Raw genomic sequence first — 25,461 nt, 5'->3', positions numbered from 1 at the left:
TGGAACCTGTGCCACCACAGAGGCAATACAGGATCCTTAACCTGCTGACCATAGCGGGAACTCCATCCTGCCTCTTTTCTGCTAGTTTCCTCCTCCTCGCTCCGCCTTCCCTGTGACCCATCTCTGCTCTCTGAGCCGTCCCAGCTGTAAACGCCAAGCGCAGCAGCAGGACTGGCCCGTCTAGCCTGTGTCCGTGCATTTTCCCCCGAGACCTGAGACCTTCCTGACTCGTGTTACCTGGGCCACGGGGACGATTTGAAAACACTTGCTGTGCAATTTTGAGGCAGGCTGTGGTAACTCCAGATCCCCCTGTAACTGCACAGGGTTTTTTCCTTTGTTTTGAGCTGGAAGCAGCACCACAATCTCCACTCTGTGTGTTTCCCTCACCTGCCCTGCAGGTTTACACGCTGAATAGAAACCCTGGGCTGAGCATGAGATCCGGAGCCGGCAGGTCCCGTTCCTCTCCAGCTGGGCCCGTGAGGTTTAACAGAGGAGGGAGGATGTGGGAGACCACGGAGGGAGCGTGTTTAGAATTTAATTCCCTTTCTGTCACCACCCACCCCTGGGCTCAGCATCCCATAGGGACAGTGAAGGTGGAGTAACTCATTTCCTGCAGGTGTCTGATCATCATCATCTTGATTAAGTTCAGTTCATCTTCAGTTCCAGGGTCGGTTTGTTCCCATTTCCTTGAGGCCAGTTTTTGGAAGTGTGGCAGCTTATGTCCTGGCTACAGTTTGGTCATCACTTAGTTAACTTCTTCCACCTGGTGGGGGTTTCATTATCTACAAGACAGCTCACAAGACATGGCTCAAGATGATCTGTAGCCTCAGAGCTCCCGTCATGGCTTAGAGGTTAATAAATCCGACTAGGAACCATGAGGTTGAGGGTTCAATCCCTGGCCTTGCTCAGTGGGTTAGGGATTCGGCATTGCCGTGAGCTGTGGTGTAAGTTGCAGCCATGGCTCAGGCCAGTGGCTACAGCTCCGATTCGACCCCTAGCCTGGGAACCTCCATATGCCGAGGGAGTGGCCCTAGCAAAGGCAAAAAGACAAAAAAAAAAAAAAAAAAAAAAAAAAATGCTCTATAGCCTTTGAGGAGGAACTAAAGGTCCCTGACTTTGCTTAAAGACTAAACTATGTTTTTTTAAAATTTTTTTAAAGTATATCTGACTTACAATATTGTACCAATTTCTGCTGTATAGCAAAGTGACCCAGTCATATATATACACATTCCCTTTCTTATATTATCTTCCATCATGGTCTATCTCAAGAGACTGGATAGAGTTCCCTGTGCTATACAGCAGGACCTCATTGCTTATCCATCCTAAATGGAATAGTTTGCATCTACTAACCCCAAACTCCCAGTTCACCCCACTCCCTCCCCCTTGGCAACCAAGTCTACGCCCTATGTCTGTGAGCCTGCTTCTATTTTGTAGATAGATTCATTTGTGCCCTATTTTAGATTCCACATATAAGAGATGGTGGTTGTCTTTCTCTGTCTTACTTCACTTAATATGAGAAGCTCTAGTTGCATCCATGTCACTGCAAATGACATAATTTTATTCCATTTTATAGCTAAGTAATATTCCATTTTGTATATGCACCATATCTTCTTAATCCATTCATCTCTTAATGGATATTGAGCTTGTTTCCATGTAAACTATTATTATTTGGTCTTGTTAGACTATTTTCCTTTGCTTCTGCATTTTCTTACTTTTTTGATTAAACTTATTCTTTTAAGTTTTTCTATAGATAAAAGACAGGCGGAGGACATGGTGGGGTGGGGAAGACCATAGGTCCTGCTCTGTTTCATTTCCAACTAATGCATAAATAAACTACATGCAGTCAGCTGTAGCTGCTGGCCTATACCACACCCACAGAGTCAACCAGCGTTGGATGGAAAATATTCAGAAAAACATTCCGGGAGTTCCCACTGTGGCTCAGCAGGTTAAGAACCTGATGTGTCTGTGAGGATGCGGGTTCAATCCCTGGCCTTGCTCAGTGGGTTAAGGATCCAAGGTTGCCACAGGCTGAGGCATAGGTTGCAGATTCAGCTCTGATCTGGTATTGCCATGGCTCTGGCATAGGCCTACAGCAGCAGCTCATATTCCCTTTACCTGGGAACTTCTATATGCTGCGGGTGTGGCCATAAAAAGAAAAAAAAATTCTGAGAAGTTCCAAAAAGCAAAACATTGATTTGCCACACCTGGCCACTGTTTATATAGCATTGGCATTGTATTAGGTATTGTAAGTAATCTAGAGATGATTTAAAGTATCCTGGAAGTTGCATTAATTATATGAGCATCCATGGATTTGGGTGTCCTCGGGGGTCCTGGAACTAATTCCCCATGCATACCAAGGGACAACTGTACCTAAATAAAAAACAAACAATTTTTGGAGCTCCCGGTTGGCTTCGCGGGTTAAGGACCTGGTGTTGTCATTGCTGTGGCTTGGGTTTAATCCTTAGTGGAACTTCCACATGCTGTGAGTGCAGCCGAAAAAAACTAAGACAAGGAGTTCCCGTTGTGGCACAGTGGTTAACGAATCCGACTAGGAACCATGAGGTTGTGGGTTTGATCCCTGGCCTTGCTCAGTGGGTTAAGGATCCGGCATTGCCGTGAGCTGTGGTGTAGGTTGCAGACGGGGCTTGGATCCTGCGTTGCTGTGGCTCTGGCGTAGGCCGGTGGCTACAGCTCCAATTCGACCCCTGGCCTGGGAACCTCCATATGCCATAGGAGCAGCCCTAGAAAAAACAAAAAGACAAAAAAACCAAAAAACAAAAAACTAAGACAAAAAAAGCAGGCACATTTCTAAAGAAGGAATGTTCAGAGGTTTGTTGTCAGGTAGATTTGTCTCCTCTCTCGATGTGCATCTCCCAAGAGACCCATTGCTATACCTTGGCCATGAACAGCAGACAGTGAAAACTTGACCAATCCCATTTTCCTCTCCCCCAGTGGAAAGTCCATTTGGCCATTTACGGAAGTCTCAGTTCTGCAGAAGAGAGTCCCTGGGCCCCCATGGAACTGGCTTCCCCACTGCACAAGTTTAGGGGGAGAGGGCTGGTGAAGAGTCAGGACTTCCCTGGGGCCCACAGGGCTCTGTGGTGGTGCTCCATCCAGAAGGGCTTCAAGGTGGATGCTGCTTGCCCCCCCAACCCCTACCGCCTCGTGGGGACACCCAGTTCTGGGGCCCTGGTCACTGATGCAACGGTCTGGAATGGTGTTCATCATCTCCCAGGGAATGACGGGATGCTGGGGAGGCTGATGGGCAGAGGGCACCCATCACAGCACAGGTTCGGGACACAGATGCCTTGCCTTCCCTGCTCTGGCAGCACCATGGCCTGGGTGTTAGCACATGGCTGTTCTGTCCAAATTGTGCTCCTGGGACCTGTCTAGGTCATCTTTCCTGGAAATGTGCTTGCTGAGAGCCTTTTTCCCCTTCCGGCTGCAAACTCCAAACTCAGAGGGAGGGGATCTGCTTTTCCCATCGCAGGCATGGAGCCTGGAGGAACCAGACGGAGGCAGGAGTTTCCCGTCTGGGGTGTGATCCTGGCTCCAGACCCAGGGAGCGCCGTCTGTCTGTTCTCCACCCTGCCGACCACACACGCTCTTGGCTCGTGGATCCTGCCTGGTTTTTATTTATTTTTTACTTTTTTTTAAGTTTTATTGAAGCATGGTTAATTTATAAGGCTGTGATAATTTCTACTGTACAACAGAGTGACCCAGTCACACATATACACACATTCATACGCTCTGATTCTTTTCCCACATAGATGATCACAGAATACTGGGTAGAGTTCCCTGTGCTCTACAGCAGGGCCCTGCTGGCCAGTCATCCCATACACCTTGGTGTGCATGTGCCAATCCCAAACCCCGAGTCCATCCCTCCCACCTGCCCCGACCTGTCCCCTTTGGTAACCAGAACATTTTCAAAGTCTGTGAGTCTGTTTCTATTCCGCAAATAAGTTCATTTATATCCCCCGCACTTTTTTTAAGGTTCCACTTCTAGGTGATATAATGTGACGTTTGTCTTTCACTGTCTGACTAACTTCACTTAGTATGACCATTTCTAGGTCTATCCATGTTGCTGCAAATAGCATTATTTCATTCTTTTTTATGGCTGAGTAATATTTCATTCTACACACACACACACACCCACACACACACACACACACACACACACACCCACACACACCACATTTCTTTATCCATTCCTCTGTTGATGAACATTTTGTTTGCTTCCATGTCTCGGCTATGTAAATAGTGCTTCAGTGAACATTGGGGTGCATGCATCTTTTCAAATATGGTTTTCCCTGGATAGATGCCCAGGAGTGGATTTCTGGATTGTATGGTAGTTCTATTTTTAGTTTTTTTGTTTGTTTGTTTTGTCTTTTTGTCATTTCTAGGGCCGCTCCTGCGGCATATGGAGATTCCCAGGATAGGGGTCTAATCGGAGCTGTAGCCACCAGCCTACGCCAGAGCCACAGCAACGAGGGATCTGAGCCACGTCTGTGACCTACACCACAGTGCACGGCAACGCCGGATCCTTAACCCACTGAGCAAGGCCAGGGATCGAACTCGCAACCTCATGGTTCCTAATTGGATTTGTTAACCACTGAGCCATGACGGGAACTCCTATTTTTAGTTTTTTGAGGAACCTCGACACTCTTTTCCATAGTGGTTGCACCAATGTACATTCCCACCAACCCTGTAGGAGGGTTCCCTTTTCTCCACACCCTCTCCAGGATTTATAATTTGTAGACTTTTAATGATGGTTATTCTGGCTGGTGTAAGGTGGTACCTCATAGTTTTGACTTGCATTTTGTCAATAGTGGTGATGTTGAGCATCTTTTCATGTGTCTTTTGGCCATCTTTGCTTGGTTTTTAAATTCCCCTTGAAGAGTGATTTCCATCTAGAGTCACAGGGTTCGGAACTCAGCCTCTGTGCTGCCCACACGTGGAAATTCTTCCCTGCCCTCCAAACAGGACTGGCTCCACGTTGGAGGCAATGAGGGAAGGGGGGACCCCCTTTTATTTTTTTAACACCACTCAGCCATAAAAAAAGAATGAAATTTTGCCATTTGCAGCAGTGTAGACTTGGAGGGCATTATGCTAAGTGAAATAAATTAGAGAGAAAAACAAATACTCTATGCTATCACTTATATGTGGAATCTAAAAAAAAAAAATACAACAAACCAGTATAAAACAAAAAAGAAGCAAGAGTTCCCGTTGTGACTCAGCGGGTTAAGAATCCGGCCAGTATCCCTGAAGATGCAGGTTTGACCCCTGGCCTTACTCAGTGGGTTAAGGATTTGGTATTGCCGTGATCTGGTGTTGCTATGGTGTGGTGCAGGCTGCGAGCTGCGGCCCCAATTTGACCCCTAGCCTCGGAACTCCCATGTGCTGCAGGTATGGCCCTAAAAAAAAAAAAAAAAAAAAAAGAAAAAAAGAAAAAGAAAAAGAAAAAAAGATGCAGACTCACAGAGATAGAAAACAAACTAGTGGTTACCAGTGGGAAGAGGGCAAGTAGCAATATAGCAGTTGGGGGGAAAAGGGGGAAAAAGGCATATAGTACAGAGGATTTAGTGCTTCCCTGGGGCCAAAGAAGCCTTGCTGATGCCGGGTGAGGGGGTCACTTCCAGGTTCTTATTTGTATATTCGATTTTGTGGGTTTTGCACATTGCAGTTTCCCTGCTAGTGACCTCCTGTGGTACTGAATGGCTGCAGCCACAGGGTGCTCTGTGTCCGAGTATGAAGGTCACGGCAGCCTGAGATATTAGGAGAGGATAGAAGAAGAAGCCTCTTTCTAGCGCCCAGTGGAGCTCAAGTTCGTGTACGTCACGTGAAGGGCCTGTGAAAACTCAGATGCTGGCTGCACCCCTGGAGTTTCTGATTCTGCAGTGGGGCCCAGTCTGATGGCCAGTCCAGGCTCCCAGATGATGCAGAGGCTGCTGTGGGGACCACATTTTGAAAATCATCCTTGGCTTTGAATGTGGGAAGGGGCACCTGCCAGGGCGGGGTTGGGGGGGGTGTTCAGGTGGCACATGAACAAGGTCAGGTATCTCAGATACAGCTGAGAAAAACAGGATGAGAAGAATGAAGGCTTGATGGTTTTGCAACTGAAAACACCTCTGACTTGACCCTAGCAAGAACCCAGATTGGGACTTGCTACCGCGTGCCAGCACTCAAACCCAGCTGAAAGCTAGACTGGGACTTGAACCCACAGTTTTTAAAATTAGAATCACTCACCTGGTGCCTGGACTTACTGAGGTTCAGGTTCTTTGTGTCTTGGCACAGAAGAAATTCATTGAGAGACAAAGTGATAGGCAAGAAATAGAGTTATGGGAGTTCCCATCATGGCTCAGCTGTCACGAACCCGACTAGTATCCATGAAGACATGGGTTCAATCCCTGGCCTTGCTGAGTGGGTTAAGGATTTGGGGTTGCCGTGAGCTGTGGTGTAGGTCACAGATGCGGCTCGGACCCTGAGTTGCTGTGGCTGTGGTGTAGGCCGTCAGCTGCAGCTCTGATTTGACCCCTAGCCTGGATCTTCCATATGCTGTGGGTGTGGTCCTAAAAAGACAAAAAAAAAAAAAAAAAAAAGAAAGAAAGAAGGGGAGAGAGGAGGGAGGGAGGAAGGAAGGAAGGAAGAAAAAGAAAAGAAAGATTTATTAAGATAGGATGCTTGTGAGAAATACAATCAAGCAGGCAAAGAGAACTGCCCTGGGATTGGGTGGGCTACATTTTTATAATCCAAGGAAAGTGGGGAGACAGAAAAGCCGCCTTCTTCCTCATTCTTTGAGTAGATGTCAGGCTTACATCACTAGCTCCTCCTTTGTATCCACTAAGAGAGTATTTGACCCTATGAGGTCAAACCAGGCCTGTCATGGCTCTTATTCACCTCAGCGGAAGGGGAAGGGTGGTAACATGCTAAACTAGGTTGAATCATCTCAGGTTTCTGTACAATGAGGGTCTCCTGCTTTGGAATGTCATCTTTCCCTTAAATTCCTGTCCTCGGTCCTAAGGGTCATTATCTTGCTAAACTTGAATGCAGGCCTCATTTTGTCTTTCATTTAATGACCTGAGGCATATCTTGTACTTTTATTTATGTTTTTATAGTTAAGCAAGTCTGCTTTGTTCCATGAAGTTCTGATGGCTTTCTGGAGCAATGGTTAACTTACAGTGATCTCCCAAAGTCCCCTACATTTCCTTTATCTGTGGTCCCCTACTGGGACACCTGCATCTACCCGTGTAACTGTCCTACTCCATCCCTATCAGTTTAAGATTTTTTTTCCCACTGCCCTGACTTTCTTGACCCTGAAGTTATGTTGCTTGAGCTCCCTGAGTTTCTTTCTTTCTTTTCTTCTTTTCTTTTGGATTTTTAGGGCTGTACTCACAGCATATGGAAGATCCCAGGCTAGGGATCTAATTGGAGCTACAGCTGCCGGCCTACACCACAGCCACAGCAATGCCAGATCAGAGCCGTGTCTGTGACCTACACCACAGCTCATGGCAATGCTGGATCCCTGACCCACTGAGCGAGGCCAGGGATCAAACCCACATCCTCATAGATACGAGTCGGATTCATTTCCGCTGCGCCACAACGGGAACTCCCTCCACAAATTTAGGGTTTGAGATTCAGGTAGATTCATTTCCCTGAGCCCCAGGTCCCTCTCTCCTGAACCAGTGGGTGCTTGGAGAGAGGGTAGTCCTTTCAGTTTCTGACTCACGTGTTTCTCCTACAGCCTGGCACGGTGGCCCCAGGGGTCTGGGTGTGTGTCCAGGACACCCATCAGTGTGACTGCAGGTACTCACTGCCTGCTGAGGACGGCAGATCTTGTCTGTATGCGTTAGAGTAGAACCCATGGAGAGAGAGCCCACCATGTAGAAAGGGGCTTCTCTGCTGGACTGGGCTCAGGCTGGTGTGGCCCTGGAGGCGGGCCGGGGTCTTGCTCCCGCAGTGGAGGCCCATGAATTGCGGTGTTTGCAGATGACAGTAGAGTAAGCCTTGAGCATCAAATAAGAGGCTCTTTTTGTTTTGTTTTTTGCTTTTTTTTTTAAGGACCTCACCTGAGGCATGTGGAAGTTCCCAGGCTGGGGGTCGAATCGGAGCTGCAGCTGCTGGCCTGCACCACAGCCACAGCAACATGGAATCTGAGCTCCATCTGTGACCTATGCTGCAGCTCATGGCAACGCAGATCCTTAACCCAGTGAGCAGGGCCAGGGATTGAACCATGTCCTGTGGATACTTGTCGAGTTCGTTACCACTGGGCCACAACGGGAACTCAAGAGGCTCTTGACTTGATTGGGAACTGATTGGATACCATTGATCCTGGTTTCCTGTGGAGCTGCCAGCTTCCTGAACTTCCTGGCAAGACTCCTGGAGGAATCTCTGCATCTTTGGAGCTCAGGGCAGCTCCTGCCAGGTGTGCAGAGCTGGCAGCCAGGAAGAGCCCAGGGACTGGTCTTTTTCCCTCTCGGGGGAGCAAGAGAATCCTAGGAACAGAGTCATTGATTGATCTGTTCATGTGTTCATTCTTTTTTTTTTTGTCTTTTTGCTATTTCTTGGGCTGCTCCCGCGGCATATGGAGTTTCCCAGGCTAGGGGTCCAATTGGAGCTGTAGCTGCCAGCCTATGCCAGAGCCACAGCAACTCGGGATCCAAGCCGCGTCTGCAACCTACACCACAGCTCACGGCGACGCCGGATCATTAACCCACTAACCCGCAACCTCATGGTTCCTAGTCGGATTCGTTAACCACTGCACCACGACGGGAACTCCCATTTGTTCATTCTTTTGTCCATTCGTTCAATAATTATTTACTGAGGGACTGCTGTGTGCCAGACACTAGGGTTGGCACTGGGGATACAGCAGTAAAGGAAACAGCCAAAGGCTGTGGACCTTCTAGAGAGAGACACCAAACAAATGAGAGGTAAATACATAGCTTGCTGCTTGGGGAGCAATGCAATGAAAAAACAGTAAGAGGAAGGGGTTGGTTGGTATTATTTTCAATGGGCAGGCGGGGTCTCACTGGGGAATTGAGACCTGGGGGAAGGGAGTGAGGGAGCCATGTGGTTGTCTTGGGAGAAGACCCGTCTAAAGGGAGGACACAGCAGGTGCAAAGGCCCTGCAGTGGGAGCCCTGGTCTGTGGGCTGATGTGGGTGGAGAGCGCGGTGAGAAGCAGGGCAGGATGACCTCTCCTCTCTGACCGCAAAGATTGAGATGGAAAGTCACAGTCTCCTGGGTCCTGAGGGCAGGGCTCTCACTTCAGTGTTGGGAACTTGACTTCTCTGGCTGGATCCTGAGGTGTGCCCATTCTCTGTCATTTCAGACGCAAAGGCAGTACATCGAGGCCACCAATGAGAGCAACCGAATCTTCCTATATTGTGCCTTCCTGGACTTCAGGTACTGTCTGGGTGGGAGGCTCCCGCTGGAAGGCAGGGCAGAGAAGGGAGGGGGGCAGAGTGGGAAGGGGATGGGGAGGGGTCAGGAGAGAGGAGAGACGGAGACAAGGGAGGGGGGAGGGGCAGGAGAGGGGAGGGGTGGGGGAAAATGGGAAGGGAGAGCAGGGGGTCCAGGCCCAGGCTTGGTCACATGACAGTCCATCTGGCTTTTTGTCTGTTTCTTGTCTTCTCTTTTTCTTACTTCATTTGGATTTTTGGGTGTATGTCTGAGGCTGCTTTATCTCCCCCCTTAACGTCCTTTGCATTCTTCCTTTTAATTTTTTGGAGTGGGACTTGGAGTATATACTTTCATTCAGCCTTGTCTACCTTCCAATCATATTATATCACCTCACATGTACTCTGAGACGTTGCAACACCTTTTCACCATTCTCCTGTCATAGACTTTACCTTGACAGATGCCGTAAATGCACAATACATGGCTAGGAGTTTTGCTTTAGATAATTAGTTATCTCCAAGAACAAATTCAAATTCAGAAAATAATAATTGCATATTTCCCTTTTTTTTTTGGCCATGGCTGAGGGTGAATAGAGTTCTCAGCCCAGGGATCGGATCTGAGCTGCAGCCGCAACCTCTGCCACAGCTGCAGCAACTCCGGATCCTTAACCCACCGTGCCACAGCGAGAACTCCTCCCTTCATTTTTTTTTCCTTCTCCAGCTATTTTATTTCCCTGCTTGGATCACAGTTTCTGTCTCCTCTATTCCTGTAACTTTTCTCATAGCGCGAGTCTGCTGTCAGAAAGTTCTGTTCCTGTTTTTCTGAGAAAGCATTCTCTTTTATTTTTGGTAGATAGTCTCCCTGGGCTTTGAATTCTAGGTCATTTTTTTTTTTTCTAGATGTATGCTTGAAGAAATGATATGAGCAGTATATCAATACATTATTCTTTTAAAAAGTAAAACTTTATAAAAAAGCACATGTCCCATTGGACCTTAGATCTTATCCTGGTTTCTTCTCCTCTCTCTCACAGTAGCCACAGTGGGGAGATTTTTGTGAGTAGTTTTCAATAATTTAGGCACCTTTATTATTTATGTTCCCGGGAAATAGATGACTTTGTTTAGTTCTGTGTTCTGACATCATTTGATCACCCTTTGTCCTGTGTTCTGCCTACATCTCTTTTCATTGACGTGCAGTATTTTTTCATATTTACTGTTCTTATTTTTTTCTTTTTAGGGTTGCACCTGCAGCATATGGAAGTTCCCAGGCTAGGGGTCCAATCGGAGCTGTAGCTGCCGGCCGACACCACAGCCATAGAAATGCGGGATCCCAACCATGTCTGCGACCTACACCACAGCTCATAGCAACACTGGATCCTTAACCCACTGAGCAAGGCCAGGGATTGAATCTGCATTGTCGGGGATACTAGTCACGTTCTTAACCCCCCGAGCCACAGCGGAAACTCCTTTTTTCACATTTGTATAGACCCCGAGTTTCACTTCTGTGTGTGAATGAACGTTTTTCTGCTTAGATGCCAACTTCCAGGTCACAGGAAGACACACATATCTCACTGTTATTTGCTATCGCTTGGCCCAGCTTGCGCGACAGATTTATTTATGCACAAGCCAGGGAGCAGGCCTTCTTGGTTTCACAGGCTCCCTGGGACGTGGGTCTTTATGCCCACCTGGAGGTGATGCCACGTGGGGCTCAGCTTCCCTGGCTAATTAAGGCATCGTCAGGCCTCTGTGGCTCCATTTGGGAGAATGTGACTTTCACACTTTTCAGTTCGAAGTTGCTCTTGGCGTAAGCAGTGCACTTTCCACCCTGGGGACCACGCTCCCCTAAGTCCCTACCAGCTAGTTTTCAGGTCACCCTGTAATTGAAACGTGGCACTGATACATTCAATAGACAGAGGTCAGATATAACCTAGCAGCCAGCGTCACTGACTCCCCTCAAGGATTGGGGGCAATTAGCCTTAACGGGTGGTATCGTGGGAGGGAGGATGTGCCCATTTTCATTAGGGGGGGGTTGTCCTCTTAAACCGAGACGTTTGAGTGGTCCTGACTGTGCTGTCTTATCTCTGCCACCTAAGTGAGCAGAGCACTCATCATGAACCTCCAAAGCCACTGTCCCCGAGTCTCAGCCCTCGGGCTCAGTGCCACCTCCTCCAAATGACCCCTCCTACCCCACCCACAGGGTCCACCCACCCAGAGTTACAGTCACTCCATGTCCTCATAGGCACACTCTGCCTCAGGGATGAAAATAAAAACGCCGCCAGCGAGTGCTTGGTTCATGGACGCCGGCAGGAGTGGAGTGGGACTGTCTCTACCTGTCACCCCTCCGGGACAGCTACGCTATCATTTGCTCCACCCACGGCTGACATTGCAGTGACAACTGAATATAAGGCAAAGAGAAGCTAGAGCCTTTATACTTCTTCAGCTTTATAAACACTTTCCCTAGGGCTCCCGCCTTTGGCCAGAGCAAAGATCTAACTTTGCTGATAACTCAAAGTTGCATTTTCTGGGAAGAACCATTTGAGCATCTTTTTTTAGGGGGAATTTGAAAGTAGAGACAGAGAAGAAAATTGTAGCTGCCAACGTTCTCACCCTAAGAATGAACCATGGTTAGCATTTGGGCCTATTGGCTTCAAGTCATTTTGTCTTGGTTTATACTTTTAAGACATGATACAAGTAAAATGTCAAAATGTTATTCTTTAGAAAAGTAAAACATCTTTAAAAAGCAAATGTAAGGAAGACTTTTAGGAGTTCCTGTTGTGGCTTAGCAGGTAAAGACCCAGACATAGTTTCCATGAGGATGTAGGTTCCACCCCTGGCCTTGCTCAGTGGGTTAAGGATCTGGTGTTGCCACAAGCTGCAGTATAGGTCGCAGATGTGGCTCAGACCCAGCATTGCTGTGGCCATGGCATAAGCCAGAAGCTGCCCCTCCGATTTGACCTCTAGCCTGAGAACTTCCATATGCTGCAGGGGCCATCCTAAAAAGGAAAAAAAAATTCTGTGGTTATGTTCATAGAAAATATATGATCTTTTTTTGCATTCTACTCTTGCATCATTATTAGAAATTAAACATTGCACTTCGTTTTCGAGTTTTATCCACATGGATACACGTTACTTTGGACAAATGTATATACCCTATCATATTTGCATCTGTCATTCATGTTTTATTTATCCAAGTCTTCAAGGTGGATATTAGGTCAGTTAAAAATGTTCTCTAGGGAGTTCCTTTCATGGCTCAGTGATAATGAACCTGACTAGTATCCATGAGGACGTGGGTTCGATCCCCGGCCTCGCTCAGTGGGTTAAGGATCAGGCATTGCCCTGAGCTGTGGTGTAGGTCACAGATGCAGCTCAGATCCTGTGTTGCTGTGGCTGTGGTGTAGGCCTGCTGCTGTAGCGCCAATTCAACCCCAGCCTGGAAACTTCCATATTCTGTGGGTGATGCCCTAAAAAAAAAAGACCAAAAAAACGTTCTCTAGGAGTTCCCTTGTGGCTCAGCATGTTAAGGATCCAGTGTTGTCACTGCCCTGGCTCCAGTTGCTGCTGTGTCTAGGGTTTTATCCCTGGCCTGGAAGTTTCTGCATGCCACAGGCTTGGCAAAAAAAGAGAAGTGTTCTCTAGTGTCATCCATCATTTAATAAATACCCCAGACACATCCCTGTTCATATAGCTCAGAATTCTCCAGAAGTGGGTTTGCTGGGTGGCCAGATTGGCACTTTTCATTTTTACGGGACCAGGCATTTTCCAAAAGGATCGTGCCAGAGTGGTTACATGGTTTTCCTCTCCAGGCAGGAAACCGCTTCCCTGTGGCTTGATCCACACCAAACCACCCTAGTCTCATCAGCCTGGTGGGCGAGAACACTTTCTCAGCCCACTAGGCCCAGGGTAGGCTCTACCCGCTGCTGACCGTTCCTCCTGTGTCCTCAGCTCCGGGGAAGGCGTCTGGTCGAACCAGGGCTGTGGTCTCGTGGAAGGGAACCTCAGCTACTCCGTCTGCCGCTGCACACACCTCACCAACTTCGCCATCCTCATGCAGGTGGTCCCACTGGAGGTAAGCACCAGGCAGGGAGACTCCTGGATGGTGAGGAGGTGCCCTCTCTCCATCAGTCTGCCAAGGGAGTTGGGTGGCCTGTCAGTGTCTATGGGGCAGACAGGAGGCCTCTGCTGATAGAGAAGCTCAGTGGTTAAGGACATCTTGGAGGCTCCACCTCTTGGGCAAAACAAAAGCAAAAAGAAAAAAACCCCTTTGCTCCAGGTTTCCTTGGGCAGCTCCCCTGCAGACCGGGGTCCCTTTGGAGGATCCACCTGCAGCCTGGGAGGCAAGCATCTTCTGCCTCCAGTCACTGGGCTTCAAAACCCTCCCTGTGCTGGGGGTGTCCAGAAGAGTGGGGGGTTTGTAAGCAGTGTGCATGGCTGTCCAGAGAAGGTGTCACCAGTGGTGATGTATGGGGGCATCTGTGACAGGGTGGCCCCACTGCGTCCTCTGAGCACTTCTGCCATGACGCAGGAGACACTGTTGCTGAAACTCTGCCTCTGTGCACCAGCACTGCATAGAAACTCAGAGACAGAGTTTGGGGTGAAGGAGAAAAATAGTTTTTATTGCTTTGTCAGGCAGAGGGGGCCACAGCAGGCTAATGCCTTAAAGACTGTGCTCTCCTTTGGGGAAGAACTGCAGGGAGTTTTATCATATAAAAGGAGAAAAACAGGGTTTCAGGTGAGAATCAGGACTGGGGCAAACATGCATTCTTCTTTCTTTGGGGGAATCTTAGTCCTTGAAGCTGGAGGCGTGAGATCTCCATGTGATCCTGGTGATGGTCTTCTGGGTTATTGCCTGGAATAACAATGCTGGCAAAAGGGAATATTGATCAGAGATGAGAACCAACTGGGAAAGTTCCTGAAAAACATCATGTGCTAATCATCTTTCACCCACAGGCAGTCATGCTCAGGGTGCCTCTTCTGTAGTTTATGGGTGATTGTGTTTAGTGTGCAGTCAAGTGAGGGTGAAGCCCAAGGAAGGGCTCCAAACCATTCAGTTTTAAAGCGTTCATTTATAAAAGAAGCATAAGGAATATCACTTTTCTCTTAGGTGTATAAGATGCCTGTGTCATGTGTCTCCCTTGAGAGGGAACCAGGACCCTGCCCCAGGGCTGCTCTGTTGTTGCTTAACTGCTCCTCCCTGGTCTCTGCCTCCCTTCCCTTCCCTGATCAGCAACTGTCTGAACCTGCCCCTTGGAGCTCAGGGAAGGTCCTGGAGGCTGAATGAGGCCCATTTCCTAAAAATAAGAAACAGGGACACGGAAAAGCTTTTGTGTCCAGGAGCCCCACAGGGCCCTGCTTGGTTGCAACACTGGGCTGAGGACTGACCCTGAACCTGTTTCATTCCAGCAATATCATGAGTGAGCCTTGTGATGGGGAACGGGATTTCCATCTACCTTCTGGGCCCTCCTTTCCAAACAGGGGCCAGGAAGTCTACCCTCAGGTTAAGGATGGAAATGGCCCCTTCTGGTTGGGTTTCTTTGCTTCAGAATATTTAATCTTCATCACCTGTGGGCTTCATGGTCAGCCCTAAGGACTAGAGATTCATTTCTTTGGTTGAAGGCAATCATAGCTTGTCAGAGAAGAAAGAGTGTTCTTTGTAAAAAGGCAGATGCCCTTGGGTGGGATCCTTTGAACTATTATCAGTCCCTGATACCTGTGTGTGAATGAGTTCTGTCATGGTCTGTGTACATGGGTTGGAAAAAGAATTTTCCAGATTCAGGAGTTCCCATCGTGGCGCAGTGGTTAACGAATCTGACTAGGAATCATGAGGTTGCGGGTTTGATCCCTGGCCTTGCTCAGTGGGTTAAGGATCCGGCATTGCCGTGAGCTGTAGTGTAGGTTGCAGATGCGGCTCGGATCCCGCGTTGCTGTGGCTCTGGCGTAGGCCGGTGACTACAGCTCCGATTCTACCCCTAGCCTGGGAACCTCCATGTGCCTCAGGAGTGGCCCTAGAAAAGGCAAAAAGACAAAAAAAAAAAAAAAAAAAAAAAAAAGAATTTTCCAGATTCAAAGCAAAGTGAAGAAAAGACAAGTTTATTGAGGCAAGAGATGCTGCAGTGGGCTGACTTCCTGAACATCAGGGAGCCCTGACCCCAGGCACATGATTGTTTCTGTTTTTGTAGCGGAGAGAAAGGAGAGAGAGGAGAGGTCTTGCCCATGCACCTGCTGACCTGCTGACTGGTTGAGGAAGAATGGGGTCTTATGACACAATCGCTGGTTGGTTGGGGAAGGATGGAGTCTTGGATACACTTGCTGGTTCACTGGGGGCATATATTGCCCCTATAGGGGCAGGGTGAGGATGGGCCACATACCTTTCCTAGTAGGGGCAGGAAGGAGTAGGCCAGGTGGCTCAAGGTGGCAGAGGTGGGGGGCGTCATTAGGAACATTATAACAATGTAACAAGGGTCTTGTAATTCTTATCTCAGCCAGAGGCTTTTTGAGTTTTATCTCCTTGGAGAAGCCTTGAAGTCCCACAAACTCCTTGGCTTCTAGGCCCCCAGAGGAAACTGAATTTCCCTGGTGGGGGTGGGGTCGGTGGCAAGGAGAGCAGGGGAGAAGATGGGGCTTCTTCTAGGATCTCCTAAAGACCCCAGAAAGAAAGCCAGGCAGAGAGACAAGTTTGGTTTCATCCCTACTGGGTTTTGAATATGGAAAAATTTTTATTTACGACTAAATTTCTGGCTTCTTTAGGAGCTTCACACGTGGTGATGTTGGGCAGGAGTTCTTCCTTGAAATGGTGAGGCTGGGGCTCCCTGAGCAGGCTTCCTGCTCTTCCATCAGTAGAGCTGAGCCCTCCACCCACTGGGCACACTGGCTGCTTGTCCAAAAATGCTCTGAGCTCCCTGCTCCCGCGTGCCTGAGTAAGGGTGATGGAGATGCTCGCACATGCGGAGTCTCCCTTGCTCTTTTGCGCTCTGGCAAATCCGTTTCCTGTAATGGGGGCCCGCCCTCTCGTGGCGCATCCACACCACAGGGTCTGTTTATGATCCGACTCCTTTCTCCTGGGTTTTGTAGTCCAAGGGCTGAATGTATTGCGCGTCGGTAAATATTCGATGAGCCCACGATTGCATCGATTTTGTTTTGGTGTGATTCCTCTGGCCGCACCAAGATTGCAACAGGTGTTTACCTAAGGATTGATCCCTCATCCACCATTATTCATCAAATACCTGCCAGGCACCTAAGCTCTGCCAGGCTGGGAGGTTCATTTGTAAACAAGAAAAACGGTGTGTGCCTCTTTTGGAGTAGTTAATATTCTAGTGGGAAAGACAGGTAATAAACAAATTAGCAAATAGATAGGTAATTTCAAATGGCAAGAAGTGTAGAAAGAACGTTGGAGAGAGGGAGGGAGGCGGCAGGTGGGGAGGGAGGAGGACACCTTTGGAGAGTGCGGTGGGGAGTGGTGTCGCTGACGAAGTGACTGAAATTGTTGGGGCAAGTTCATGTGCCTGTCTGTTGCACAGTGAGGCCAAACAAACAGAAACGTGGCATTTGGAGCAGACAAAGGTTTATTGCAGGCCATGCAAGGACACAGACAGGTGGCTCATGTTCCCCAGAAATCCCGAACTCACCAAACCCAAAACGGTAAAGGATTTTTTGAAGTCAGGTGAGGCGGGAGGAGGGTGGCAGGGTAAGTGATCAGCATGTGCGCAGTTCTCTGATTGGCTGATGGTGAAGTCCCAGGGGTTATCATCATCAATCCTTAGGCTCCAGGAGGCCTGGGAGCTCCATACTTGGGGGTCATCAAGCAGTTTAAGCCTTTCATTTGGTTGGGGGGCGGATTTTCACATTTGTCAAACAACTCAGGAAATGCATATCAGATACTGTTATCTAGGTACTTCAGAGAGGAGCTGCAGCAGAGGAGTTGGGATAAGGGCCTCTCCCCCCCCCCGCCCCCGCAAGACCCTTTAGGATCCTACTTGGTTATAGAATGTCCAGCAGAGGCTCATCTCTAGAAGGTCTGGGAGAAGAATATTCCAAGCTAGGAAACAGCAAGTGACAAGGACAGGAGGCAGGGGTGGATGGGGCTGGAGTACCATGGATGGGGGGCCGTGAGCATGGGCATCTTTCCCTCTGCAAAGTGCACCATGGATTTTTATAAACAGACTACAAATTACTCATGGAGAACCCAGAGCGGAGTTCCCCGCTATCCCTAAGAGGATGTGGAGGCCTGGCATCCGCCCCCCACCTCAACACTGTCCATCTGGACAAATGACCCCTTTGCTTGTGGAGAAGCTTCAAGTGAGAGTGAGGTGGGCAGACTTCTCAGCAGCCCCATCAGTAGGAGTCATCTAGAGTCGCCTGGGTGATGCCTGGGAACCATGACGACACAGGAAATGAAGCCAGGCACTGACGCATCAGGGTCCTCAGGCTGTGAGCTTTTAAGAGCTTTAGAACGGGTGGGTCTGTTCTCAGGTGTCTGTGCAGTGAGAACGCTGACCCCCCAACCTTTGGATGTACGTCCCCAGAACTTGTCCCTTTGGAGAAAGAATTCAGCAAAGAGACTGAGGGTAGTGAGGCAAATAAGTAGAGAAGAGAGAGGAGATAGACATGGAGAAGGCCCGGGCAGGCTCCGGTTGGTGGGGGAAGAGGGAGAGAGACAGAGACAGAGAGAACGGGGAAGAGCAGGAGAGAGTGACGCAGGCTTGGGAGGTGGTTTAAGTCATTTGTATGGGGGCCGTCCTTCCGGCTTCCTCTGGCCAGTCACCTTGCCTCGTCTGGCCTTGGCCTGCGTCAGGACCCTCCCCTGTGTGTGCTCGTGCATCTTTTAGCCAGGATGGATTCTAGGGCAAGGGTCTCTGGGAAGTCGACAGACCATATTATGGTCTAGTTGCCCCCTCCCTCTCTGACCCCCAAGGAACCTTTCTGCACATGTGTGATTCCATGTGTTCTTCAAGAATGAAAAAGAGAGGGTCTCTCTCTTTTACGCAAGCGGGACACAGCTCCTCGCTGCTCCTGCCAGAATCTTGGTCTTGAAGCATCGGACCACAGGGGACAGGTTCCAGTTGCTCAGCCTAGGACCCATCTACCTCCTGCCTCAGTTCTACCCTAGACTTGAGGGGTGGGTGGTCATCTGTCCACCCAGCACCCTTAGGGGTAGGTCTCTGTCCAGGCAGGTGTGACTCCCCCAAAGTTCCAGTGGGAGTGTTTTTTTGAAGGTGTGACATCTGGGGAGGCTGTCAAGTAATTGGCACCCCTCCCTTTAAGTTTCCATCCCTCCCATGTGCTCCGGTCAGAACCCGCTTTTCTTGATGTCTGGCGGCTCTTTTATTTTAAATTGGGGTGCACACTCAGCTGTGAGCCCTGGGCAGCTGGGAGATCAGGGCGGCGGGCTGCCGCTAGTGGTTTAAAGAAAAATGAAGCAAGGTGGACAACACGCCAGAGTGCGCTGAAGTGGGGCAGTAAGGCCCTGTTCGTGAGGGCCTCGTCTATGGGTTACCCTGACACACGGGACGTCGGTTCCACGGGTCCATCTGCCCAGTTCTTCCTCCGCCACCCTTGCTCATCCTGGTCCACTGGCCTGACATCACCTAGCACATCAGGCCCAGGAAGGCAAGGAGCACGGCCTCAGGCCTCCACCTCTGTCCTCCGCCTGGGCCTCCTTGTCCTCCCGCCTGCTGGGGCCTGGCTTAATGTGGCCCACTCAGTGCCTCCCTGGTGTCTGGAGGGAGGGGGGCGCAGAGGCCTGCCACTCTGATCTCGGAAAGACAACAGTGGGTGAGGGCTTGGAGCGGGATCTTAATTCTCTGCTCAAGATTGAACCAGGGCAGCCAGGGTAAAATTCTCTGCTCAGGAATTGAACCAGGGCAGCCAGGGTGACAACTAGGAATCCTTGTCACTAGACCAGCTAGAGGCTAGAAGCAGAATTGCCCTGATTCTTCTTCACCTTGAAAACAAGAATGTTTCAGGGAGGCAAAGACTAAAAGCAGGTTCAGAGTTTATAGTTAGAGTCGCAGTACAACGGGTGGGAGAGCACACAGAGAAGGAGTCTGTTTATCTAAGGTAGAAGCAAGGCAGTAATACACACCCAAAGGAGGAGTGAGGGTGTGGGCGTCCCCCCGAATGAGGAGCAAGCTGGAGAGGTGATTTAAACGACTTATATAGAACAGCTCTTCCGGGTCTTTGTCTTCCTTTGGCCAATTATCTTGTTTTATTTCTCACATCTGACCAGACCCAAGATCCTTCCTGATATGTGTGTGCCTCTTTGGGCCAAGACGGATTCCAGAGCAAAGGGTTCTGGGATGGTTAACAGGACTTATGGCCTGGCGCCCCTTCCCTTTTTGACCCCGGGAGCCTTTCTGTGCATGTGGCGTTGGGGAGCTCTCTTTGACCCCAGGAATGACAGGTGTGGTCATCTTAGCTTTCTACTCCAGCAGAGCTCAGCTCCTGCCATTAACTTTCTCCTTGAGGTGTCAGAGAGAAGCAAGGCCCAGTTTACTCAGCTTGACAAGTCCCAGCCCCTCTCAGCCCAGGACCCCATCTTTAGCCCCCGACCTCACCTTTAGTCCCCTAAAGAGGCTCTGGGCTGCCTCCATGCAGAACATATGTCAGTAGGGCCGGGAGAGTCTGAATGGTTCTACAGCCAAGCCTCCTTCTTGATGAGTGGAGGAAACGAGGCCCAGAGAGCAAGGTGGCCTGGCCCATGGTCACTCATCCATTTGTTAGCATATTCGAGAATTTCTGGTAATGGAATTTTAGGCATTATTCTGGAAAGACCACAGCGTTCATGATCTTGAGTGGAACGGAGACAGCACATGAAGGCGAACATTCTAGGGTCAGTTGAGAAGACAGAGGTGGGGCCTCCCTGATTCGGGGGCGATGGGTAGAGACCCCAGAGGGGTGAGGCGGGGAGCCATGTGGACACAGATGGGAGGAACCACAGGCCGGGGGGCAGTGGGTGTGGGGACCTGAACAGGAACAGCAAGGAGGCTGGGGTGGCTCCCAGGAAAGGCGGGGTCAGGGATGTTGGGGACAGAGAGGCAGCAGAGGTGACGGAGGTGGGGGCCATCAGGAGGGTGGGGACGGGATGAACTGAGAACCTGCTCCCTGCTGATGGGGTAGCTACTGCAGACACAGACCCGATGCTGCCCCCGCTTTGATTGAGAAAAGCCAGAGCTTGGTTTTGTGCAAAATCTGATTTTTAGACATGCCATTGGTTATCTTTCCTCAGCTCTGTGGGAGAGCTGTGTCTCTGGCCAGTTCGATGCCCACAGGCCAATAGCCCAGACCTTATGCACTCAGGAACCACTGAGTCTTATGCAAATGCTGACTGGGATTCTGCAGGCCCGGGTGGTGTCCAGGCTGGCCCCGGACCACTCCCTGAATAGGCTCTAGACGCGGGCACCTGGTTGTAAAAGGCAGATCAAGCTTCTGTTCATGTCTCATGAAAATGGCCGGGCTGATTGTTCCAGATGTGAAGGGTGAGTTAGGGTTAATCTGATTCCAAACGTGTGCTGTGTAGCACATGGAGACATGACCTTGACTGGGGCTCGGGAGGGAGGACCTGGGACAGATCACAGGCCAGGAAATGAGATACAGAGGAGTTCCAGGGAGAAAAGGAACAATGTGGTTCACAATAAGCCATTGGCAGACTGAGAGCCAGCCTGAACGGGATTTTGCCTGTGGGCATGGCCTTCATGCCCATGGGCGTGGCCTTCATGCCTGTGGGTTTTGCTTCCAGGATGCTCCTCCCACAAGGGCAGCTCCTGCGGGGGGACTGAGGGTCACCAAGCAGACCACCTGCTAGTGACAACACAGGAAGACATCTTTTCTCGGGGTGCCTTCCCTCCTTCAGGCCCCACCACATATGCCTGAAGAGGGGCTGTGACCATCTCCATCACAGATAAGGGTATAGGGGACTTCCCCAGGTCCCTCATGGTGCAGAGTTCAGGCTGGTGGCCGTGCCCCTGGAGGGTCTGAAAGCGGAGCTTCCTCCTCTGGACCTTTACACCCGGAGAACTAAATGCAATTTACCCTGTGACGTGGGTGGCTTTGCCGACCAGTGGGAGTGTGCAGAGGGGCGAAGGGCTCAGCGGGAAGCTGTGTTGGTGGGTGTCAGTGGGAGAGGGGGAGGGAAGCAGCTTGGTCCAGGAAGCTTAAAAAAAAAAAAAAAACATAGAGTCACAGAGCATCTGTGATTACAGATCTGTCACCATTCAGTGGCAACACCAGATTTAGACTGTCTGTGGGTGTCTTTGTGGAAGCAAATCGCATCTACTCATTGCCAGGAAAGGTTGATTTGAAAGTGGTTTAAAATGATCCATGCTAAAAATGAACCTTTTCATGAATGTTAGAAATAATAAGGTGGCACCTATCACAAGTTGATGCCAAATTCACGGGCATTTGGAGCATTAGCAGCAGCAGGAATGCCTTGCCTACCCTGATGCAGAGCCCACCTTTCCCAGAGCTCTGCATCCCAACCATGGTCTCTGGGTCTTTCCTCCAAGCTTACATGTGCATAGCAGACCTTCTCTCTGCCTGTCTCTCCTGCCTCCTCTCCAGCCCAGCTTTCTACTTGGTGATCTGCCCCTGGAGACCCTTCCTCTCCAAATGAGCAGGGGAGCCCTCCATGGACATCCCATATCACACAGCGTTTCACCTGTGCGGTACCTTGGGCAGCTGGGCTGGGATCCAGAGGGGAGATGGTCCAGGCGCCAGGACAAGGCCCACCTGGGCTGTTTCTGGCCCTGCCGGCTCTTCTCTGTTTGAGTGTGACATGGGGTCCTAGCCCTGTCCCCTGCCCCTTCCATCAGCAGTGATAGGCAGCCAACCACAATACCCAGGGGCCGGGGGCAGGGCGGTGCTGTGTCAGCGGGTGGGTATCCCTCAAGTAGATGGGGTGCACTGGCCTTCGTGCTCCTGCCAAGGCAAGTAGGAAACAGGCCTGGATGCCCCCCTCCGCTTCCCCAATTCCTCCCTCCTTCAAAAATGCTGATCAAGGAGAATCTTGTCCAGGAGACACAGTAGGGACCCTGAGCAGCTGGTACCAAGACCCCCTTAATCCAGAGCATCTGGTCCCCCAACTGTGGCTGGCAGCTGGTTTTGGTTATCTTTTTTTTTTCAGTTTTGGATGCCTTGAGGCATATGGAGCTTCCAGGCCAGGGATCAGATCCAAGCCACGTCATGGCCTAAGTTGCAGCAGCGGCAATGCTGGATCCTTTACCCACTGTGCTGGGCTGGGGCTCAAACCCATCCCAAGACACCGCTGATCCTGTTGTGCCACAGTGGGATCTCCCGGCCTTGGTTGTCTCTACCTAACCCCGGTCTTACATCTTTCTTTTACTAAAAATATTTTAGTTAATGTTTAGCTCATCCATAGTGTGTTTAAAAGCATCATGCTGTTATAAAGTAGCAATGGAGTGTGAAGTCAGCCCTTCCCCCACCACGTCCCAGTCTCCCAATTCCACAGCTCTGGGAAGACCACAGCTGTCACCAGAGTCTCACGACTCCTCTTCCAGTGTGGAGGGCGTGCCCTCTCGAGCCAGGGCTGTCACTGCAGGTGAGGCCCTATGCCGTCTCCCTGCCCCTTGCCCCCCACCATCTGCTCAGTGTGTGCCCACGCCTCCGCCTCATCCTTATCACGCCTAGTTCATGGCACGATTCGGAGCCCGGCTCTGAGGGCGTTTGTCCAGTCACCTGCTGATGGCACCAAGCTTGGTCAGTCTTCAGCTTTTTCCAGCGGTTCGGTCTTATGTCATATTTGTCCAGAAGAAACTCCTGGCAGGTGAATCCTTAGGCAGAAGGCACAGGTATTTAAATTTGGAAAGACACCGCCATATTGCTCTGGGGATCCTGTACCAGTGTATCTTTCTCAACAGTGGACAAGAATGGGTGACTTTGGAGTTCCCATTGTGGCACAGCAGAAACGAATCCAACTAGGAACCATGAAGTTTCAGGTTCGATCCCTGGGCTTGCTCAGTGGGTTAAGGATCTGGCGTTGCCCTCAGCTGTGGTGTAGGTCACAGATGCAGCTTAGATGCTGTGTTGCTGTGGCTGTGGTGTAGGCTGGCAGCTGTGGCTCTGATTTGACCCCTAGCCTGGGAACCTCCACATGCTGTGGGTGCGGCCCTAAACAGCAAAAAGAAAAAAAAGAAAAGAAAAGAATGGGTGACTTTAATTTAGACAAGAATTACAAGAGCATGGCTCCATTGCTTGGGGCTTCTGGCTTCCGATGTAAGTGCATCTCACATGAGAGGGAGGAGCCCCTGCCTGGACTCCATAGATCTGGGTCCAAGTCCATCGCTAGGGGTGCCAGCTGGGTACCTCCCTCCAACCCACTTTCCACATCTTTAAAATTAGCAAACCCCAATCCAGTAAGAATCCCAAGAAATTAATTTGCTTTCTATTGGTTAAAATTATTTTAAAGTTAATTTGGAAGTTCCCATTGTTGCCTAGCAGGTTAAGGACCTGATGTCTCTGTAAGGATGAGGGTTCATTCAATCCCTCGCTTCACTCAGTGGATTGAGGGTCTGGCGTTGTCATAGTGGTGGCGTAGCTAGCAGGTGTAGCTTGGATCCTGCATTGCTGTGACTGTGGCTGTGGCTGTGACTGTGACTGTGACATAGGCCGGCAGCTGCAGCTTTGACTCAACCCCTAGCCTGGGAATTTCCATATGCTGCAGGTGCTGCCCTCCCTCCAAAGAAACAATATGCAATTATTAAAGAATGGATTATAATTATGCCAAGTGATTTGGAGGGATTTTCAAGGTATTGTTATGTGAAAAGGGCAAGATGCAGAGTAGAATGTGTAACTGTCTCACTTTTAGGAGATGGTGTCAGATTGCTGTGTGTGTGTGCACACGTGAAGTTATGTCTCAGTTGTGATAAGAAGAAAGGTGTGGAAGGTGCATTCTAGGCTGTTAGCAGGGTCAGAGGCTGTGTGGGTCCACTAGGGGCAGAAGCTGGGGGTGGGTCTAGTAAGAGTTGGGAGCGATCAGATGGAACCCCTGGCCTGTGATGCTTTCCCATTGATGCTTTTGTGTGGGCCTAAAATGACTGAATAATACAGTTCACGGCTTGGAGAGGTCTGAGAGCACACGGCTTACGGCTCCTTCTTACTCCCAATTTACGGCTCCTTCTTACTCCCAATGCCTTTAGCCTGGCATAAGGCAGGGGTGGTATGAACAAGTATGTGAATGAGTGAGTTAGTTCCACAGGGTGGAGGAGCTTAGGGAATTAGGGAAGTGTTCTCCCTGGATGACGGAGTGCCCAGTGCATGCTGATTTGGTCCGTAACCCCGACTCCCAGGCACAAGGGTTGCAGGTGCATAAGCGCAGATAGGGAGTTGCCATCGTGGCTCAGCGGGTTAAGAACCTGACTAGTATCCATGAGGATGTGGGTTCGATCCCTGGCTTTGCTCAGTGGGTTAAAAGATTGGGCTTTGCTGCCAGCTGCTGTGTAGGTTGCAGAGGCGGCTGGGATCTGGTGTTGCTGTGGGTATAGTGTAGGCCGGCAGCTGCGACTCCAATTCGTGGACCCCTAGCCTGGGACTTCCGTATGCTGCGGGTGCAGCCCTTTAAAAAAAAAAAAAAAAAAAAAAAAGAAAAGAAAAGAAAAAAAGAAAAGGCAAGTGCAGGTAGTCAGGTTCTAGAACTTTGGGTGTCTCTAAAGATGACCAGCAGGGGGCGCCAAGGACCAAGGAACAGAGGCTCCCACTGTGACGGATGCTGTGGTGGGCTGATCCAGGCAGGATCTGGAGAAGAGGGCTGGAGGGTAGCACCCTGGCTTTCTTGCTGAAGCAATGGTAGCCGCCGTGGCTGACTTATGAATGCAATTTATGGGAAGGGAAGTCAGAACAGTCAGGATTTGGAGGAAATGAGAACTGGAGGGCTCTGGGTGCAGGGCTGAAGCTATGGAAGCCTCAGGGATAACTCACTTCTGCCTGTGTCTGGGATCCCCACCTAAGGTTCGTGCTCTGGGGGCACAGTTTAGTCTAATGTGTGAAAAGTGAGCGTGGTGACCAACAGCCCCACCGAGGCTGCATTTGGTGGAGAAGGGTGATGCCCAGGTGGTAGTGGGCAT

At 50.0% G+C, this 25,461-nt stretch overlaps 1 protein-coding gene across 7 annotated transcripts in view; it reads left to right on the top strand.

Annotated features, from left to right (window-relative positions):
• ADGRD1 (adhesion G protein-coupled receptor D1) overlaps positions 1 to 25,461 on the top strand; it is a 181,648-nt gene that overhangs the window by 108,452 nt on the left and 47,735 nt on the right. For 6 of the 7 annotated variants that reach the window (XR_014828481.1, XR_014828480.1, XR_014828483.1 and 3 more), the window contains 2 exons: positions 9,328 to 9,401; positions 13,334 to 13,457. Coding sequence is in view for 2 of the 7 variants with exons in the window: in XM_003483408.4 (XP_003483456.4) it covers positions 9,328 to 9,401; positions 13,334 to 13,457 (198 nt within the window). In the remaining 5 variants the exon portion in view is untranslated. Of the gene's footprint in view, positions 1 to 9,327; positions 10,630 to 12,376; positions 13,458 to 25,461 lie in introns of those variants that run through there. The other variant, XR_014828484.1, reaches the window with a different exon arrangement.

This window comes from Sus scrofa, chromosome 14, assembly GCF_054392235.1.
Source record: "Sus scrofa isolate SSC_HxYL_T2T_F1_AM1 chromosome 14, Sscrofa_HxYL_maternal_Yorkshire_Landrace_v2.0, whole genome shotgun sequence".
Taxonomy (NCBI): Eukaryota; Metazoa; Chordata; class Mammalia; order Artiodactyla; family Suidae; genus Sus; species Sus scrofa.
This window is presented reverse-complemented; position numbering and strand designations above follow the sequence as displayed.